We start from the raw sequence: 15,517 nt of genomic DNA on the forward strand, positions 1-15,517 counted from the left end.
AATTACTGTTGCAAGTGCAAAAAAGGCCGGTTCAAGGTTCTGCCTGGTGAATGTTTCTCCTCTCAGGCCCGCCCACGGCGGCGCCGCACTTCGGACTTCCCGAAGCAACGACCCAGCCCAGCACACGCGCCACCGACCCACAGGGAGCCACCCTACCATCACCACACGAAGGTCCCGCTCCAAGCATCAACAAGCACCTTGCGTGCCTGACGATCCCTCGCCCACGCGCGGCCCAGCCCCCCGTACCCTGAAACACCACTCAGAGTGCGCGGCCTACGACCTCACCAGCACACCGTCGGCAAAAAGGAAGGTGACGACGCAGCCCACCCTCCCGTCATCTGCGCGCATCCCCCATGTTTCAAGTTTCAAGTTTCGTTTTGGCCAGCGGCGACCTGCCGTTCCTGTCTGCAGCCCCGCGCTTCCAGTTCTGCGGTTATTCGCTAGGTTTGACAGATGCCGCGTGGGCCTGAGTGCTGCGTGCTCTAACGGCATCAACTACCTGCAAATGCAATTGCCTACTGCGAGCGCTTATCGATAGCGTGACGTAAGGCGCTTCGTTGTTGCATTGCCTCGGGCTTGCTTGGGCACGACCTGGTCGTGTCTCGGGCTGAGCTTACGACATGCCAACCCAGAGGTTGAGTGCCTGACTGTGTTATGCGACTCAGCACTCGGCATAAAATCGCTAAAGCACTCAATAAATCGATGTTGACCGACCCAGCTGAGGCGGACAGCGGAACGAGACTAAGAGGCAGTACTAACGAGCACAGCCACATATTCGAGTCAGGACTCAGTACAGTCAGTATACCACAGACAAGAGATCAATACTTCCAGTAACTTGGATCACTACGCTATGTTGATCCATCTATCATCGGTGCAGAATCGAAATATCGGTATCTAAAAGAACAGCCACTTTGCTCCCCAACCTATGCTACCCGTCGACCCAAATCCCACCCGCCATGCTAAATGCACAATCGTCGCTCATGCTGCTAATTCCAAATATATCTACAGGTGCTGTAACCTCCACTTAACTATCCTCTGAATCTGTTAAGCCGGTTTGACTAGCGACGTTGCTATCGCATTGATAGACACCTTCTGGTAGATCAGACGATCAACCGGAGAACCTAAATCGACTGGCTTCTAGCCTACCAAGGCCCTCACGGGGCGCCACATTTCTCCGCCTGTAGCTCGTCGTGAAGTCTTGCAGGATGGTGCGGATCATGCGAATGTCTCCCGTCTGGATTCGCTGTCTAATATTGTTTAGGAAGCGCTCGCTTTCTTGTGGCGTGATGCTACCCTGAGGCAGCATCCCTACAGTCTGTTGCACCCAGCCCGCGACTTGTTCTGGCATCAATTCGAACAAGTCAAGCAGCACACCCGATGCATCCGGGAAGCAGCCTTCGGGGAAGCTGTACATCATGCCTGTCATGATGCGTTGTACAAGTTGTATGCCGGCAGCAGCCACAAGTTGCTTCACACGTGTCTGTATCTGCTCGGGGACTTCGTGGCGGGAGTTGTCGAAGCTGCTGGATGGTGACAAATTCCGGCCGTAGCCGAGGAGGTCTCGCAAGAAGTGAAGAGTTGCAATGATAGGCTCTTCTTTTAGCAGCGTGAGAGACGAGCAGGCAGCCAGGAGGATGGTGTCCATGAGCGATGACGATATGGACTCAATCGGGTAATACATAGCCATCTCGCCAGCCAAGCGGAAGAAATCCTCGATCATGTCGGGAAGATCTTCTGGCGGAAGATCGCTGAGTATTCTCAGGAAGGTCTTAGCTTGCTGTTCGTAAAATTGGAAGACATCGTTCGTCAGGCTTGAGTCAAACTCCTCCGCACCGGCTGAGAACTCGCGGACGATGGATGCTGTGGCCCATAGGAAGCAGCCCTGTCTCGATGATTCGAATCCTTGTACGAGTTGAGTCGCGAGCAACGGAAGTAATGGCCGCATCGCCGTCCTGTATGATAGTACCATATATCGCCAGCATCGGCACACTCTCTCGAGAACCGGAACGCTCTTCGAGAAATGCGATACAATGTTGCCAAGCATGGGAAATATCTCTTGGCAGTACTTGACTGCTGGGTGTTCTTGTGCCGCCGGCACTTGCGGCCTCACCACTTCAATGAAGATGGTAAGAAGGTTGATTTTGTCTGCCAGAAGCTTCTGCGACGGGTCGTCCTTGGCTTCGTTCGCGATAGACATAATGCTCTGCAGCACCGGGTCGCAGTACAGCTTTAGCGTAGGATACAGCTGCTCCAGGGGTACTTTTGCCATGACAGAAGCAACACCATCCGTTATCTCCTCTTGGCTGCTGACAGGTAGGACGTCGAGATATTTGGCGTAGAATTGTTGGAGAGGTCCAATGAAACCGACGAGGGAGCTCGCGCAGTCATTGCAGAAGAATTTGAAGGAAAGAGCTGCAGCACGTGTTACGTCTTTCGAGGTGTGGTCGAAAGCGCCCATGATGTAGTCAAGTTGAGGTTGTAGGGTATCTGGATGTTGCGCAGTCCATTCGGTGTACCTACCCAATGCCATGACAGCTTGGAAACGGACTTTGGGATGGTCTGGGATTTGCACCATAACTGGGATGAGTTGAGGCAGCATGACGTTCTCGTCGGGTGGTACCATGCGCCCCATAGCCCGCACAGCGAACAACGGAGCCTCCAGTTTTTGCCATTCAGGAACGTGATTTGGACCTGCCTGCGAAGCATATGTTTGTACCCACGCCTGGATGAGGTTGTACGGTTTCTGAAGGCATTCTGTGACGCTCATAACCTCACAGCAGTCTTTCAACACGTCGCCCATCTGATGTCGGAATTCGCGGAACTTCTCCTCCTGCTCGCGATCTCCCTCGAAAAGATCTTTCTCGTCGCCGCTTTCCGGTTTTGGATACTCCAAGTGGCCAATCATGATGTCGACAAGCTTGGAGTATATATCTGCCATTTGGTGTCGAGCAGGCGTGTACTTCTCGAGCGTAAGATACTGCTTCAGGTCATACCAGAACTTGAAGGTATGAGATATGGCGTCCCGCTCCTTGTCCAATGCCGCTGTCTCCAGGATAGCTTCAACCAGTCCGCCGAACTGGTCAGGTATCCTTGCGATAAGCAAGCACCACGCCTCTCCTGCTTCGGCGAAGATCCGAGCAATGCCCTTGTACGTCTCTGTGTCTTCTTCCTCAGCCGCCCGAGCAAGTGTTGGTCGCAATGCCAGCACCTGGGGATACAGCACCAAAATCGTGTTGGTTGACTCGTCGACGTCCCTAGTCTCGGCGATCAATGCACACACACATTCGACAGCGGCCTCGAAGGCATCCGGTGCTGATAGAGCCGCGAAGATGACTCCCAGCAGAGGCGACTTAATAATGTCGTCCATCGCGACTTCTCGCATCCAGGATGTAATGCAGTTCAGTAGCTGAGGATTTTGAGAGGCGGCGGCTACTTGAGTCAGCGCAGAAACATAGCAGCGGAAAGAACGTACGGGATGATTGAGCATACTGCACGAGGAGGTTCAGGGCCTGTTGGGCGTTTTCCTCGATCAATTCGGACGTCCTCATTTGCAACTCGGTTTCCTGACAAATCCAAGCATTAGATTGTGACTCTGATGTTATACCACGATACCAAGGTGAGGAAATGCTGGTAGGTGGCTGGTGGTGGAGCATGGTGTTTCGACCGAACGTACTGTAAGAGCGATTTTCCGGCCATGTGTGACCTCTTCTGGCAGAACACGGAGGAAATCTAGAACGCAAGGCAGGGTGGCAGGGTCTGAGCCCAGTGTTGATAATATCAAGGGTAGGACATCCTTCCACTCTGTCATCTGTATCGCCAGGTTCGCCAGGCATACGCACAGCTGCAGCCGGATAGGCTTAGGACCAGCATGGAAGGTCGCCAAGTTTCTGATAATGGTCTCGCGCAGCTTCGGGAGCGTCTCGCGGGGCAGCTGGTGCAAGTCATAGACGATCTGTGGTTGTGAGCGCTGCGCTTCAGTTGGCGGAAGCAACCCACCTTGCCCTTGAGTGTGGTGACCGCAAACAGCTTTGCCGCAGCGTCCACGTTGTTGGCTTCAAGCATGGCAAGTGTCGTCGTCCATGCCTCGTCCTATGCCAGCCCGTCAGCTTGCGCTCCGTTCATGCCATGTTCATGCGCCATACCGATTTCTGGAACTGCTCGAGGAACTGGTGCGCCTGCTCTTTCTGTGCACGGTCGGCGCCAGAGGACATGGTGTTGTGCGCCGCCAGCACCGGCGCGAAGACGTTCTGCACACCGTTGGATGCCATGGTGGGCGGTCCCGCGGGGGCTATACGGGAGCGAGCAAGGCGCAGATATATTCGTGGTGGGGTGAGTCGCGGCTATCGAGGGTTCGCAGGCTCGAGGCAGGTGCGCCGGTCAGGAAGGCGGCTGCTGTATGAAGGTGGGGTGGTCCAAGGTTTGTTTGCGGGGGGGGCAAGAAGTTGCGTCTATGGACAAAGTCGTGTCCCGCCGCGCGCCAAGAAAGCTCGTTTCTCACCGCCCGCTATTTTCCCAGAGCTTCACCTGCCCGACCTATCCACCCCCACAACGTCGTGGACGCGCCATCCCGAACAAGACCACTTACAATCATGACTGGAGGCAGAGGTACGATGTGACGCCCGTGTTGTTGCGCGCAGGAGCTAACCAAGCACACAGGCCGCGGTGGGCAGAAAGGTGCGCCTTCCCCAGCACGTAACAGTCGCGACTTCCCGATTTTGACGTACTCGCAGTGCTCTTGCCACCTATCAACTTCATCTTCAAGCTTCTGCAGCAGCGCGCGACCGTGTCGATATGGCTGTACGAGAACTTGGGCATGCGCATCGAGGGAAAGCTTCGGGTACGCACAGGCGCCGCATTGACAGCTGTGCACCGCGCTGACAGCTCGCAGGGGTTCGATGAGTTCATGAATCTAGTTATCGACGACGCCGTCGAGGTCACATTGGCAAAGAAAGAGACCCCAGAAGAGCGGAGGAAGCTTGGTGAGTGCATTCACCTATCTGGCACGCGCCAGCGCATTGCTAACTCTATCCAGGCCAAGTCCTCCTCAAAGGAGACAACATTTCACTTATCCAGCAAATCAACAACTGAGCTCTCAACATAAGAGTTTCCTTCCACAAGCGCCATGACGAGACGCAGCTTCCAGGGGTAGTTAGAGGTTTAGTAGGAGGACATGGCACACCGTTTATGTTTAGGCTCTGCGCAGCTCTCCATCGCCAGTGATCAGGGCATCGAGACGGAAATCGGACTTGTCCATTGGGACGGCTTCGTTTGGCGAGAGCAGCTGCTCCGTCAGGGCCAGGCCGACTATCGTGGTTAGTTAGAATACCCACCCGAAATGAAAACCAGTGTTTCTTACCGCGAAAAGGCACCCGCGATGCATCGTGGCAGCGACGCAGAAAGTAGTCATAGTATCCCTTGCCGTGACCCAGCCGACCAAAGTTGGAGTCGAATGCCATGCCCGGCATTACGATGAGATCCAGCCCGGCATCTTCGCTCCCAATCGTGATGTCTCCGTGGGAAGCGCCTTTGCCGCCGAAAGAGTTGGCACGGTTCGGGATCGAGTCCTCACTAGGGGTAGGAATGTTCCATCGGTCGGGCTGCAACGACTCAAAGTCATTCATAGAGTGGAGCTCGACCATGTCCATGATGGATTTGGGTTGACCTTCTCTTGGAGCATCGAGAGTGTATGTGTAAGGAATGAAAACGGTTTTACCCTGAGAAAGTGCATCGCGAACAATGCCAGTCGTAGATATCTCGCCTGCAGGCATGGACAGATAGACGCTTATCCGCCTCGCAGCTTTGTACTCTGGCATGCCCAGCAGCGTATTTATGGCATTCGAAGCTGTGACGGTGCTAACTCAGCATCACTCCCCTTGCCGTGATACAGAAACAAATGACCTACTCTGCGAAGCAGCTGATGCATCAGGAACATCGGCGAGTATTTTCTTGATCTTCGTTCTCAGGTCTTTCTTCAATGCTGCCACTGCCGCCATGTTGATGTTTTCTGGCTGTGTTGAACGGACCGGGACTGCGACAGCAATCTAAGACGGGCCACTCGGCTGGCACAACTGGTTGTGCTTCAGTTGGCGTGTAAAAAGCGGCATTCGGCCTCTGACTCTGCGAAGGACGCCCGATTCGCACCGACCAGGCGGTGATGCAAGTGTTGGGTGGCTTGACGATCCCGCAACGCTAGCGGCGGCGTAATCCCTGTCGCTGTCACGGTCGCAGCTGCTCCATTCTTGACTCCTGGCGAAACCGGGCAGCGCCTCTACAACAATTGCATTGCACTCCTCCGCACCGCACTGCAAGCCTCTCCACACCTTCGCGCACGGTCTCCGACCATCCACGCTCGCTACATCGCCGCATAGTTGAGAGATGCGCGCCTCGCTTGCGACACTGCTGCTCGGCGCAGGCCTAGCGGCCGCGCAAGCATCATTCGCAGACTTGGTCGGCACCTGGAGCAGCAAGTCGAATTCGACGCTGACCGGACCGGTATGGAACACAGTCTGCCTGTGAATGGCGTCACAGCTGACGGGCGACAGGGCTTCTATGACCCAACGAACGATAGATTCACGGAACCGAAGCACACAGGCATCTCGTACTCGTTTTCTGCAGATGGCCACTTCGAAGAAGCATACTACCGCGCCGTCGCAAATCGTACGCTACCCCACTCGCTGCCTCCTTCGGTGTGCATACAAGCGGCCAGCACGTGCTAACGAACGCTGCAGCATCGAACCCACGCTGTCCCAAGGGCATAATCCAGTGGCAACACGGAAGCTTTAAGAAGCTCGACAATGGCTCGCTCGCTCTCGAACCCATCAAGGACGATGGACGCCAACTGTACTCGGACCCTTGCACATACAAAAACTCCATCTACACGCGATACAACACCACCGAGTTGTTTGAAGTATGTCAGCCATGCACATTCATTTGCTTGTAAACATATTTCATACTCGCTAGCGAAGATGCTAACCGTGGGGCAGCGCTATGAAGTGCTCACAGACGGATACACGAAGAAGACACGGCTGAACCTCTACAAGTTCGACGGGTCGCCGCTCATGCCGCTCTACTTGGCCATGTCACCGCCCCAAATGCTTCCAACCTCGACCCTCAACCCACTCACCACCTCCACCGCCGGCGCAAAGCCCACCGGCAAGGTCAAGCGCTCCGATCTCCCTCTCAACGTGCTCAGCAAGCGGACACCCCAGCAACAGCAGGCGGATCGATGGTGGTGGTTTGGTGTCTTCCTGACTGCTTCGGGCGGTATCCTCTACTATTTTTTCTAAGCATGAACACACTTGGGAGACGGTTACGTCTGCAACCTGTGTCACATACTCGGCTTGGACGCCGCGTCCGTTGGCTTGGGTTTTGGCAGGGATCGAATAATGAAGCGACGTTGCAGATTTTCTATTGGAAGCAGCCTTTGGACAGCATCAGCATTGGGACGGTGACCACGATTTGGACGTGTCGCCGGCGTTATTGGGGATGCGTTGTGAAGAGATGGAGTTTCGGCGTTTATATTACGGGGAGGCTAGACCTGGCACTGCCATAGGGACGAAGGGATGTCACGATCTGTAAGCCTCTATGCGGGATATTTGAAACAAATAGAATAATTACACATGCAATGAAGTGGTGCGCTGTGGGTACCAGTCCTGCCTGCATGAGGCCCGTGCGAAAGAGCGGGTTGAGCAGGTAGAAGAAGGCCCTGCTGAAGGACGCGTTCTGGCCATCGTGGAATGGACTGCTGTCGGACAGGCTGGCAGACGCATATCAACCTGGCATTGCAACGAGAAGTGAGAAAGTGTCTTGATTTAGGGTCGGCGAATAGCAGGGCCGTACAGATCAACGGTAGTGCTTGCTCAACGGTGTCATGGTGTTTTCCACACGCTGTTCCTTTGGGCTCTTCTTAAGATTGCTGGATGGCTTGCACCATCTGCTCCAGTAAATCCTTCTATTGGTTCTTGAACCGTTCAGCGGGCGCGGTTGTCCTCGAGGCAGCAGGATACTCAAGGATGCATCCAAGCCACAGCAGCAAAGAGCATCAGGTTACTCAGGGTAGCACGTCAAAGTCGAAGCACGTAAACGTCCGCCCCTGCCTGTAACACATGGATAACGTATTGGTATGAACAACGTATGGTACCTACCTGGCTGCTAAGGGAAGTAAAGCGTAGAACGTATTTATATCAGCAAATTGGAAATCGTGAACCCCCACCGACTCGCCGCTTCTCTGCACGCCAGCCCCAACGTCAACCGCAATCCAACCGACGTCGTGCATGTACAAGGACGCGTTTACTAGCGCGTGTAGTCCACACCCTGAAGCTCCTCTCCACCAGGTCGGGAGCGGCCGTACAACGGCCTCGTTTCTCTCTCAAGTCTCTCGAGGCGCTGGCGCTGTTCGTTCCAGTGAGAAATACCCTGCGTCCTTGACACTGTAGCCGCTGCGTTACGAGAAGCGCTGTCGAGCGGGGGTTGGGTCTCGGGCAACATGCAACCATTCGCGGAAGATCTGAGCGCACTGCCCATCGAGCGTCTGTGCCTCAAGCCATGGTCGTATGCAGACAAGTCCGCCATGTACGCAGTTTGGCGATTTTGTGAGTTTGAGATATTACTCCGCACGGAAGCGGCGCCTTCTCTCCTGGTTATCGCAGGCAGTGCGCCTTGACGCAGGTTTGGTAGCGAAGGCCGTGGATCGGGGCGACGCAGAAAGTCGGCCGGATGCGTGCATGGCTCGCGATCTTTTCCACGTTCGACTGCTGCGGAGAGACTTCCTCGGGCGAGATCATCGGCCGACACCCTCTTCCTTTGGACTACAGACGCCCATGCCTCCGGCAGGGGAGGTTGCGGCTTCGGGACATGCCTTTGAAGATTTGTGAAGTTCCACTGAGAAGTTGGATTCGGCTCTGGGATGACAGAGGACGTGGTTCTTGGTGGTTCAGAATAGTTGTGCACAGGAAGGTTTGCTCGCATGTTCATAGGACGCGGGGATTCGGTGTACCAGTCACTGGGCCTGGGAAGGTATTCTGAACGAGCCGTAAGCGACTGAGGGCGTACTGCAGGAAGGCTATCGAAGGTTACAGAACGTCGTTGAGTCTTTGCTCGCGGTGCAGTGGTGGTGGTGTTGTCAATTATTTCGTGACACTGTATGGTGGAAGACGATGGTATCTCATATCCTGGAGCTGAGAGCTCACGCAGTGTCCTGTCCGCAAAGTTTCTCGGTGGCAATGGGTTGATCTGTCGCATCTCTGATACTTTAGGCCCCATTGGGGGGACAAATCTATTCCCAGTCGGCGGTACTGGTTTGTTACTGCCTCGGCACTCAAATTCGCCGCTCCCAAGTCTCGGTGAAGTCGTTGGCGAGGTCTTGGTCGAGCGACTTAGAGTCTCCCTAAGGCGGTCGACTGCCTCAGAGAGAACAACACACTGTTGGCATTTTTGTACTGGAGCCTTGATACCAATTCCAAGATAAGGAGAAGCCGTATTATTTCTGACTTGGTTCTGCCAGCCCATGTACATGTGTTCGACACCTGCAGAAGCAGTACCGCACAGAGGCACATGATTATTTTGACAGACGGCATGACGCGCAGTCTGGGCAGACTTCTCTTTTCTCTCATCTCGGGTAGATTGAGCCGTTTTCCTTGAATCATTGAAGAGCCAGTGATCCTGGAAGGTCGGGTCCTCTTCTACGCTTGCTCTTCGTATAGTGGCACGAGGATCTGTGGCAGCTGGGGAAATGGTTTCCAACAAAGGATCCGCCACACGTTTTGAGATACCCGGCGCAAGACGAAGTGGCTCTTGTAGGGTGTCCATCCTCGTGTCGCGAGACTTGATAGTAGAGCCTGTAGGTTGTCCTCTGATGATAGTAAACATATCATCGCCCTTTGGCGCAGTGGTGAGATTCTCATAGCCTTTAGAAGTAATGAGGATATCGTCCTCGATCCGAACGCCTCCTACTGGAAAATATTTATAAAGTACCTCGGTATTAATATATTTAGAATGCACTGGAGATGGTAGGTAGAAGTGGCTGAACACATATGCGGAGAAGTAGCTAAAGTTTCTCAGTCAGTCCTCACTTCTGCGGTGGTTTCTGCAAACCAAAACTTACATTCCTGGCTCCACGGTGACCACGTTACCCTCTTCTAGATGCGGGCTCTGGGGATCTGTTGGGGCCATGCACTGTTTCGTGTCGTAGACGGGCAGATGGAAGTCTTCAGGATATAGTGAAGGAACCTGCGATTCGTCAAAATTTATGGACGCACTGTCCGAGCGGGCAAATTCACCTTGTCGTACTTAGGATGCTTGTACAAGCTCATCAACTCCTGTTGCCCTACATCATGCACTTCCAACCCCACATGATGGCCTAAGCCGTGGGGAAAGAAAGCCTTGCTAGTGCCTGCCTTAAATATCTCCTCCCGTGTACCGTTGTGCAGCAGACCAAGTTTTAGCAAGCCGTCGATGGCAATCTGATGCGCGAATACGTGAAGATCCAAGTACCGCACGCCTGGAGCTAGCTTCTGAATGCAAGCTTCTTGCATGCGCTCAACAAGCTTGTAGATGTTCTCGGCCTCTTTCGACGGCCAGGACTTAGAAAGAGGGAATGTTCGCGTGATATCGGATGCGTATAGCTCGTACTCACATCCAGCGTCCAGACACATGAGTTGGCGGTCTTCGAAGTCTTCATTATTGGCATCATAGTGCAGGGTGCCGGCGTTCGGCCCAGAGGCTGCAATTATGTCATAAGCCTGTTGCTTTGCTTGATGTGACACACAAGTGTTCAGAAACTGTCCTTCGACTTGGGCTTCGTTGTGGAATTTGGTGATGTTGGCAAGGACTTGCTTGTGTGCTTTGGACGAAATTTCGTTTGCCTTGCGAATCAATTTGATCTCATGGTCATCTTTAATCATCCGACACTGATACATCGCGGGCAGCAACGAAGTGCAATCCACGGGCCAGGGAAATCGCAAAGGCGGCATTTGCTCCTTGTGCAGGACATAGAGTTGCTGATCATGTCGGTAGTGAAGGAACCAGTCATGTATCCAAGACTCCACTTGGTCTGTGTGGAAAACCTCGTCAACGTCGTACTTATCCATAGCCTCTGCAGGAGTTGAGCCGCGGCCATTCCAAACAACGCGATCCGGGTTGATACGCGGAATGAACAAGGTGAGAATATCTCGCCTGATGTCATACGCCAATTGACAGCTCGTTTCGTTGCAGCCGCTCATATAGTAAAAATACCGGCGCTGGCGAAAAGGCGCGGGCATGTCACTATCCTCATTGCTTCTTGCTGGTGCACCAGGGAGGTAAATCAAGCCCTCAGCCACATCCAGGCGCTCACGCACCCGCCGTGCATGTTGCTTCGCTGTTCCCTCATCATCAGCATCCACCGCACGATCGATTTCTCAGCATCAGAACAAACTTACCTGGATATTTCTCCAAAGGACCCTCTGCCTCAAGATGCAACCAGTACTCCCCTTGTCGCACCCCATGCAGCCGCTCCGCAAGCTTCAAACCATCGAGATTCGTCGCTAAGTCGTCCATCTCGTGACCAAGGCCTCGAACCTGCGAAGCACACTGCAAGAAACAAGCAGCTAGAAAAGCAATTGAAGCCCGCGATGCGGACAGCAGTGCGCTATGTGTGCTTAAAGTCTTAGACCGGTGAAGCAATGTACAGACTAGCGCAAAGTGGCACAAGCACCTGCAGGCCTCCGGTGAAAAAATCTCACTATGCTTCAGGCTGGCCCTATTGCATATCTTCCGCCCCCTGATTGACCGGCGAGCAAGCGAACGATGCCGGAAAAAGAAAGGCGATGTTTGGTGATGCGGAGCAGCTGTGAAGGAGATGCATGAGAATGAGGGCGCGCTGATGTTGCTGAGGTCGCCGCCTCACTACCCCGCTTGCTGTCCTATTTTACGAGCGAACCACAGCGTGACTCGTGTGTGATACACCACGAAGACGATCTAGCTACGCTTTTCTTACAATTGAAGGCGAACCATAGACGTGCGACAGTGACGGCGGATCTCCTTCGTGTCCCGCGTGTGCTTGAAAGTGGCGGTCGGTCCCGGCGTTGATTGGCTGTCGAGTTCCGGCTAGACTCACCGGAATTCCAAGGTTTCCATTTCAGAACAAGGCAACGAAAGGTGTGCACCACAAATTACATATAGTTGTCGTATACTTGGGTTGATAGAGGAGCAAACACCGGTTTTCTTCTATTCAAGAAGCTGCTGTGTCGCCCGTGGCTCTTTCCGTCAGTGTTTGCCTGTCAGATGTAATCACTTCAACCTCTACGGGAGTAGCCAAAATGGTCGATATATCATCAAGCTCACTCACCGACTTGCTGACAATTCTGTTGCACGATGCATCATCTAGAGCGATCGTGACCCCAACTCCATGTCGCTTATAGTGTGGTATCAAGTCCGCTCCTAACCTCATAAAATCATACCAACAACAACAGCCTTAAGGGCAGACACTCACGGGTTCTCGAATGTACAATTCGAGTTTGACTAGAGTAGGATGTGAGCGAACGTACCAATGCCATGTAGCAGTGGTATCCTGAAATCGGCCAGTGGTAACATCGGTCAAGTCGGGATCACAGAGTCAATGGACTGTAAGGAGCGCCCGTGGGTCACAAGTCCTCAACGAAAAGTCACTGTCCTGTCACTTATCGTTCGGGTCCATAGTCTCAGACCATCGAGCAGTGCATTGGCGAGACAGATGTGTAGAGACATCAAACTTAGTAGACTGACTAGCATCGGAATACCTTTTACCGTCGGTCTCCTGCGGTGCGAACGCCCGGCAAGAGATCCCATCTATACACTCGTATTAGCAAATGTATACATCGTAACACACATCTTGACACTATATAATATGTATTAGTGCTGCTCGCAACCTAGTAAGACCTGCTTTCGATCCCTCTTCGGTTGGTTCCATCATGGTGCACTACGCGCGCAGGTGCAGTGCGTGCCGAAGCGCTCATGGCTTGCATAACGACCACGCCAGCTAGACTTCGGAAAGCCCGAGTCTGCTCGTGAAGCCGCTTTCTTTCTTGGTTGTTGAGACCTTTCGAGCGTCGGAGATCGGGCTTTTGCCTCCGTGGTAGCCAGCGCAGGACCCGACTAACTGATCTCGTAACACCACAAACAAAGCCCGCACACACATGGACTTGACTTTTGTGGCTGCATGATCCTTGGTCCTATTGCTGCACTGAACCATGGGACAGTCGTCTTCGCTTGTCTTAACAATAGTGGTCGCAGAGTCTAATGCGGAGACCCGTCGTACCAATACCGTGGCGCATGCGCATTGTCTCCGGGCCGCACATCTTCACGCACAAAGACACGTGAAAAGGCGCGCATCCCACTACATCACAGTGCTTAGCAGAGGAGCTTTAGAATTCATCGGTCGAACATCTTTGATTACGCTGCACTAGTCTTCAGTTGCAGATCCTACCACACTCAATATTAAAATCCTATTCCGCCAAAGTATTCACCACACCAAATCAATTCCAACCCTGTTTTCAAGGAGCGTGTGCATACTCAATCTATCTAAGGAGTGCATATGTATCCAGTTATCCCAAACTAATACCATAAAATTCGTAAAAGAGTCGTGAAGCATGCGTTTTGGCAAACGCGCAAGGAGCGTTTAGAAAATGTAACAAATACATCCAAGAAATGAGCAATTTGCTTATGCGAGGGCAAGGAAGGCCAAAGCACCTGCAAGGAGAGCCATGGCGGGCTTCTGGGCCGAAGCGGCTCCAGGGAATTCCGCAGGGGCGGTGGTGGATGGCTGGGGAACAGGCGTGACGCTGTAGCCGGGCGCAGTACCAGCAGGAGGAGCGGGAGGAGCGGGAGTGTAGCCACTGGGAACGACAGTCGGTGCAGGGTAAGAAGTTGTGACAGTCGAGGTGATCACAGTGGTCGAGTAGGTCACGGTCGTGTATCCAGGAACGTACGGAGGAGGAATGACGGTGGTGTAGACCGGGGGTGGCGGAGGAGCACTCGGGGTCTCGTATCCAGGAACAGAGTGCGTGACGACAGTGGTGTATCCCGGAACGGAGGGAGTAACCACGATAGTGCTGTAGCCCGGAGCAGACGGGGTGATGACAGTGGTGCACGGGACAGTGACAGTCTTAGTAGTCGTGTAAGTAGTGGTGATGTACGGGACCGAGGCATTGTGCGAAGGGTACGGCGGGGGAACCACGCTGTACGACGACGGTGCCGGAGGTGCCGTAGGGTAGTGGGTCGACGGCTTTCATGAAGTTAGTGTCACGATCGATAAAAGTGATTTTTCGGATGACTTACGGGAGCGGGAGTGTAGGGAGGGGGGGTTGAGACCTTGTACGAAGATGGAGGAGGCGGGGGAGGAACGTAGTAGGAGGATGGGGGAGGAGCGCTGTACGAGGGCGCAGGAGCGCTGTACGAAGGAGGGGGGGCGCTGTGCGAAGGAGGGGGAGCACTGTACGAAGGAGGGGGAGCGCTGTACGAAGGAGGGGGAGCGCTGTACGAAGGAGGGGGAGCGCTGTACGAGGGAGGAGGCGGGGGAGGAACATAGTAGGAGGACGAGGGAGGAGCGCTGTACGACGGGGGAGGCGGCACATAACCCGTAGAGTGTACAGGAGGTGTGTACACGGGGTAGGAGGCCGGAGGAGGGGTCTGGATTGGTTAGCATTGATACAGTGAATGTGTTATCATGTGACATACAGAGTACTCCGGAGTCGACGAAGCAGCCGGAGTAGAGTAGACCGGGGTGGAGTGCTCAGGCTTCGAGGCGCTGTAGGGAGGAGGGACGTAGGCAGACGATGAGGGAACAGCATAGGATCCAGTTCCGTATCCTTCGTGGCCGTAACCACCGTCCTGGTATCCACCGGGAGCGGCAGCAACGTAGCCCGCAAGGGCGATGATGGAAAGAGAGTTCCTCATGTTTGTTCAGTAGACGACGAACGGGACAGCGACAGTATGGTTGACAGGCAGTCGGTATATATAGCGAAAGTTACAGCACAACCGTAGCGAGCGAGTTGCGACCGGTAAGAGGTTGGAGGAAATAACCAGAGGTTGGATCGATCCAAATTACTGTGCGATGTGAGGCTCAAGAGACGGTCAGAGGAGGGCGGGTGAGCCCATATGTACTGCAAGAGGGAGGCTAGCACATGCACTGCTAGCCTCTGGATACTCGGATCCCAGCAACCATTATTGATGCTGTGAAAACGGCAAGGTTGCATGTGCCAAGCGAAGCTTAGGGCAAGCTACATCCAGCCTTGCCCGTATCGGAGGGAAGGTGTAGGTTTCGAGCAAGGTTGGCAATGGAGCGAGCTCTCGTATGACTGGGGCAGAAAGCTAGGACCGGCGGCCTGAGGATAACGAACGAGGCAATGCGATAGCTGCAGATCGTTCTCCGATAGGCCCACCAGTGACCTGGCAACCCTGGGTATGCGGCCTCACACCGAAGCTATGCGATCAGTTGAGATGCCAGCCTCAAGGCTGCATACGGGCTTGACTGGGATATCCTCAGTAAGCAGTACGTTAGGTC

At 53.9% G+C, this 15,517-nt stretch overlaps 6 protein-coding genes across 6 annotated transcripts; 2 read left to right on the plus strand and 4 right to left on the minus strand.

Moving 5' to 3' along the window:
* Positions 1-805: 805 nt before the first annotated feature.
* CC84DRAFT_1197637 (ARM repeat-containing protein) lies at positions 806-4,413 on the minus strand. The gene is made up of 5 exons (XM_018181534.1): positions 4,143-4,413; positions 3,997-4,089; positions 3,674-3,952; positions 3,473-3,563; positions 806-3,429 (listed from the first exon to the last, which is right to left on the minus strand). The coding sequence occupies exons 1-5, from the start codon at positions 4,266-4,268 to the stop codon at positions 1,109-1,111; spliced, it is 2,910 nt and encodes a 969-aa protein (XP_018034521.1). The 5' UTR covers positions 4,269-4,413; the 3' UTR covers positions 806-1,108.
* A 54-nt stretch (positions 4,414-4,467) lies between these two features.
* On the plus strand, positions 4,468-5,305 carry CC84DRAFT_1166263 (small nuclear ribonucleoprotein E). The gene is made up of 5 exons (XM_018178913.1): positions 4,468-4,605; positions 4,657-4,674; positions 4,731-4,837; positions 4,889-4,979; positions 5,033-5,305. The coding sequence occupies exons 1-5, from the start codon at positions 4,590-4,592 to the stop codon at positions 5,086-5,088; spliced, it is 288 nt and encodes a 95-aa protein (XP_018034522.1). The 5' UTR covers positions 4,468-4,589; the 3' UTR covers positions 5,089-5,305.
* Positions 5,189-6,168, minus strand: CC84DRAFT_1123949 (5-formyltetrahydrofolate cyclo-ligase-like protein; the record flags this gene model as incomplete). The annotated part of the gene is made up of 3 exons (XM_018175667.2): positions 5,903-6,168; positions 5,357-5,842; positions 5,189-5,304 (listed from the first exon to the last, which is right to left on the minus strand). The coding sequence occupies exons 1-3, from the start codon at positions 5,991-5,993 to the stop codon at positions 5,189-5,191; spliced, it is 693 nt and encodes a 230-aa protein (XP_018034523.1). The 5' UTR covers positions 5,994-6,168.
* A 78-nt stretch (positions 6,169-6,246) lies between these two features.
* CC84DRAFT_1197640 (uncharacterized protein) lies at positions 6,247-7,640 on the plus strand. Its single transcript, XM_018181535.1, has 4 exons — positions 6,247-6,492; positions 6,543-6,657; positions 6,729-6,907; positions 6,984-7,640. The coding sequence occupies exons 1-4, from the start codon at positions 6,376-6,378 to the stop codon at positions 7,284-7,286; spliced, it is 714 nt and encodes a 237-aa protein (XP_018034524.1). The 5' UTR covers positions 6,247-6,375; the 3' UTR covers positions 7,287-7,640.
* A 463-nt stretch (positions 7,641-8,103) lies between these two features.
* CC84DRAFT_1123953 (uncharacterized protein) lies at positions 8,104-11,828 on the minus strand. The gene is made up of 4 exons (XM_018175668.1): positions 11,418-11,828; positions 10,278-11,356; positions 10,103-10,227; positions 8,104-10,045 (listed from the first exon to the last, which is right to left on the minus strand). Exons 1-4 carry the CDS (start codon positions 11,533-11,535, stop codon positions 8,293-8,295), a joined length of 3,075 nt encoding a protein of 1,024 aa, XP_018034525.1. The 5' UTR covers positions 11,536-11,828; the 3' UTR covers positions 8,104-8,292.
* A 1,561-nt stretch (positions 11,829-13,389) lies between these two features.
* Positions 13,390-15,276, minus strand: CC84DRAFT_1166267 (uncharacterized protein). Its single transcript, XM_018178914.1, has 3 exons — positions 14,692-15,276; positions 14,293-14,643; positions 13,390-14,239 (listed from the first exon to the last, which is right to left on the minus strand). The coding sequence occupies exons 1-3, from the start codon at positions 14,908-14,910 to the stop codon at positions 13,676-13,678; spliced, it is 1,134 nt and encodes a 377-aa protein (XP_018034526.1). The 5' UTR covers positions 14,911-15,276; the 3' UTR covers positions 13,390-13,675.
* Between the last annotated feature and the right edge of the window lie 241 nt (positions 15,277-15,517).

Source organism: Paraphaeosphaeria sporulosa (assembly GCF_001642045.1).
Source record: "Paraphaeosphaeria sporulosa strain AP3s5-JAC2a unplaced genomic scaffold CC84scaffold_7, whole genome shotgun sequence".
Lineage (NCBI taxonomy): Eukaryota > Fungi > Ascomycota > Dothideomycetes > Pleosporales > Didymosphaeriaceae > Paraphaeosphaeria > Paraphaeosphaeria sporulosa.

Excerpts from the sequence above, each read along its gene's own strand:
- CC84DRAFT_1197637 (XM_018181534.1), bottom strand. The coding sequence starts at position 4,268 with ATGGCATCCAACGGTGTGCAGAACGTCTTCGCGCCGGTGCTGGCGGCG. Across the intron at positions 4,090-4,142 it reads TCGAGCAGTTCCAGAAATCG|GACGAGGCATGGACGACGAC; the intron begins GTATGGCGCATG and ends GGGCTGGCATAG. Across the intron at positions 3,953-3,996 it reads TCACCACACTCAAGGGCAAG|ATCGTCTATGACTTGCACCA; the intron begins GTGGGTTGCTTC and ends TCACAACCACAG.
- CC84DRAFT_1166263 (XM_018178913.1), top strand. Across the intron at positions 4,838-4,888 it reads GCATCGAGGGAAAGCTTCGG|GGGTTCGATGAGTTCATGAA; the intron begins GTACGCACAGGC and ends GACAGCTCGCAG. Across the intron at positions 4,980-5,032 it reads AGAAGAGCGGAGGAAGCTTG|GCCAAGTCCTCCTCAAAGGA; the intron begins GTGAGTGCATTC and ends AACTCTATCCAG.
- CC84DRAFT_1197640 (XM_018181535.1), top strand. The coding sequence starts at position 6,376 with ATGCGCGCCTCGCTTGCGACACTGCTGCTCGGCGCAGGCCTAGCGGCC. Across the intron at positions 6,493-6,542 it reads ATTCGACGCTGACCGGACCG|GGCTTCTATGACCCAACGAA; the intron begins GTATGGAACACA and ends GACGGGCGACAG. Across the intron at positions 6,908-6,983 it reads ACACCACCGAGTTGTTTGAA|CGCTATGAAGTGCTCACAGA; the intron begins GTATGTCAGCCA and ends ACCGTGGGGCAG.
- CC84DRAFT_1123953 (XM_018175668.1), bottom strand. The coding sequence starts at position 11,535 with ATGGACGACTTAGCGACGAATCTCGATGGTTTGAAGCTTGCGGAGCGG. Across the intron at positions 11,357-11,417 it reads TCCTTTGGAGAAATATCCAG|CGAAGCAACATGCACGGCGG; the intron begins GTAAGTTTGTTC and ends ATGAGGGAACAG. Across the intron at positions 10,228-10,277 it reads AGCATCCTAAGTACGACAAG|GTTCCTTCACTATATCCTGA; the intron begins GTGAATTTGCCC and ends GACGAATCGCAG.
- CC84DRAFT_1166267 (XM_018178914.1), bottom strand. The coding sequence starts at position 14,910 with ATGAGGAACTCTCTTTCCATCATCGCCCTTGCGGGCTACGTTGCTGCC. Across the intron at positions 14,644-14,691 it reads CGTCGACTCCGGAGTACTCT|ACCCCTCCTCCGGCCTCCTA; the intron begins GTATGTCACATG and ends TAACCAATCCAG. Across the intron at positions 14,240-14,292 it reads CTCCCTACACTCCCGCTCCC|CCGTCGACCCACTACCCTAC; the intron begins GTAAGTCATCCG and ends ACTTCATGAAAG.